Source organism: Bactrocera latifrons, unplaced genomic scaffold, assembly GCF_001853355.1.
Source record: "Bactrocera latifrons isolate USDA-ARS-PBARC rearing strain unplaced genomic scaffold, ASM185335v1 scaffold_5, whole genome shotgun sequence".
NCBI lineage: Eukaryota > Metazoa > Arthropoda > Insecta > Diptera > Tephritidae > Bactrocera > Bactrocera latifrons.
The window spans coordinates 2,826,854-2,828,963 of NW_017537156.1; the positions used below are offsets into that span (position 1 = coordinate 2,826,854).

Genomic DNA, 2,110 nt, shown 5'->3' on the forward strand with positions numbered 1-2,110 from the left:
TTATTTTTTAAATTATTTATTTATCTTTTTTTCCATCAAATACTAACTTCTTTACCTATAAACACACCCAAACAACATTACACACATTTTTCCCTTTCTTCCACTTCTTCCTCTACTCCTTCGCTGCTATTTGATTAACCTGTCAATACAAACCAAAAATTATCATAACCTGCTTTACAAAGTTTTGTTCAGACTGCTATCACTGGGACCCCTGTACTTAAGTCGGCTTAATTAAAATGCCAAATATGTCGCGCATGCGTAAATGCCCAAATAATAAAAGTATACATATGTGAATCCACTGCAATGTACGCCATTCTGTTGATAATGTTTTAATTGCGCGCATTGTTTGGGGCTTTTCAATATTTTAATGGCGCATAAAATTCACAGATAAATAAAGAATAAATAACATACAATGCGTTCGAAGTAATAATAATAAATARCACTTGAACTTACTTGCAAAAGGAGTGTCCGTTGCTCTGTGTAATGCACGTGCCGCCATTTTTACAACCCACAGATAAGCACGAAGAGCCTGCAAAGAAGAAGAGGAGAACAAATTTAGTTAGGAATTTCATATAGAATTTAGTATGTAAGAATTTAATTTGTTGTTTTCTTTGAAGCATTAAAGGTGCTAGTGAAAGCGTCAATGTGCGCACGAAAGCTTTTACAATTTAAGTGAAAGCTTCAGCATGGGTTTTTCAAATCTTTAACTTTCGCGTGAAAGCTTTTAACCCTTAAGTGAAAGCTTCAACTTGCTGGCGCAAGCTTTAAAACTTTAAATGGAAGTTTTAACTTGCGTACAAAAGCTTTAACTTGCGCATAAAAGCTTTAAATAAATTTTGTAAAAGCCCTAACTTGCTTGCAAAATCCCCAAATTAATTTGAATCTTTGCTTGCAAAACTTCTTATTTACGTACGAAAGCTCCAATATTAATTTTCAATGAAATATTCATTTATAATATATGATTATTTTAGAATAAATTATATTAAAGTATAACAAATAATCCACCAAAACCTAGAAACACATACAAAAACCGATTAAACCAAACCGAGCTGACAAAAAGCATCCCTGCCACAAGCCCCTTCAAGCAAGTATAGTCCAATTCATTTTCGCGCTGATTTGTGGCACACACTCAGCTCTAATGACAACTGCCAGTAATTCAACTCAACATTTGACGTTGCTTGTAGAGTAACAACAATTGCGGAGATTTTGAGATTTTCATGTTTCAACTCATAAATACTGCAACGCGGTCGACAGTGTCAAAATGAATCGGTGGCAACGGCGCCGTCGATTAATTTTGCAATTTTCGTGGCACAATTGCTAAGCCACAATGGCGGCGCGCCGGCAACAATGACTTGCAGTGGGCAAACATTAGACAATATTTATATACAAGTATATAGGAAAATAACAACAAATAACAACAGACACAAAGCGCTTGTGGCCCTTATTGTGCATAAAGTGAAATAAACACGCGTTGCAAGCGAGCATTGGCAAATAAAAGTCCCCATTAAATAACACAAACGAACATGCAATGAGTATGGAGCGGCTGTGCCACATACCGCCGCAAGTACGTGTGGTATCTAATCGGCGGCATTAAGCGCAGCTGTGCACTTCTAGGAAGTGGTGCAGCACCGTACGTAAAAGCTTTGGGGTGAGCTGGGGAGTTGGGGGCCGCAGCACGCAGTAGGTGCGCCAGCCGAACAATAAACACTGACGTGACATGGCAAATGTCGTTAAGATTACGTTTCATTATGGAAGTTGGAGTGCAGTTCGAAGTCGCCAACGAAGTTCAGCTTGCTTGCAGGAAGCATACACACATACAAAGGTTATTTGTTTGTATATGTGTGCGTTAGGCGGGTTAGGAGCGCTCAAATGGCTAAGAATATGCGCGCATGCGCGGTGGACAAAAAAAAAAAAGCTTGAGAATAATGTTGTTGTTAGGAGTGAAGTAAGTGTGAGGCAATAACGGTGAAATGTAATACTCGCTGGTAGTTGTGTAATGAAGGTAAAAACTATATATTAAAAAAAAATTAAATTTTTTGTTAAAAAACGAAAGGAAAATTAAATTTCAACATACTTTTATAATAAAAAAAATTAAAAATAAAATTCTGTA

The 2,110-nt window shown here is 36.8% G+C and overlaps 1 protein-coding gene across 1 annotated transcript in view; it reads right to left on the reverse strand.

Annotated features, from left to right (window-relative positions):
• The window catches only part of LOC108973733 (neurogenic locus Notch protein), a gene marked incomplete in the record, with an annotated part of 153,922 nt that overhangs the window by 99,505 nt on the left and 52,307 nt on the right, over positions 1–2,110 (reverse strand). The window contains 1 exon segment of the mRNA XM_018941188.1: positions 454–529. Within this exon segment, the coding sequence (XP_018796733.1) occupies positions 454–529 (76 nt within the window).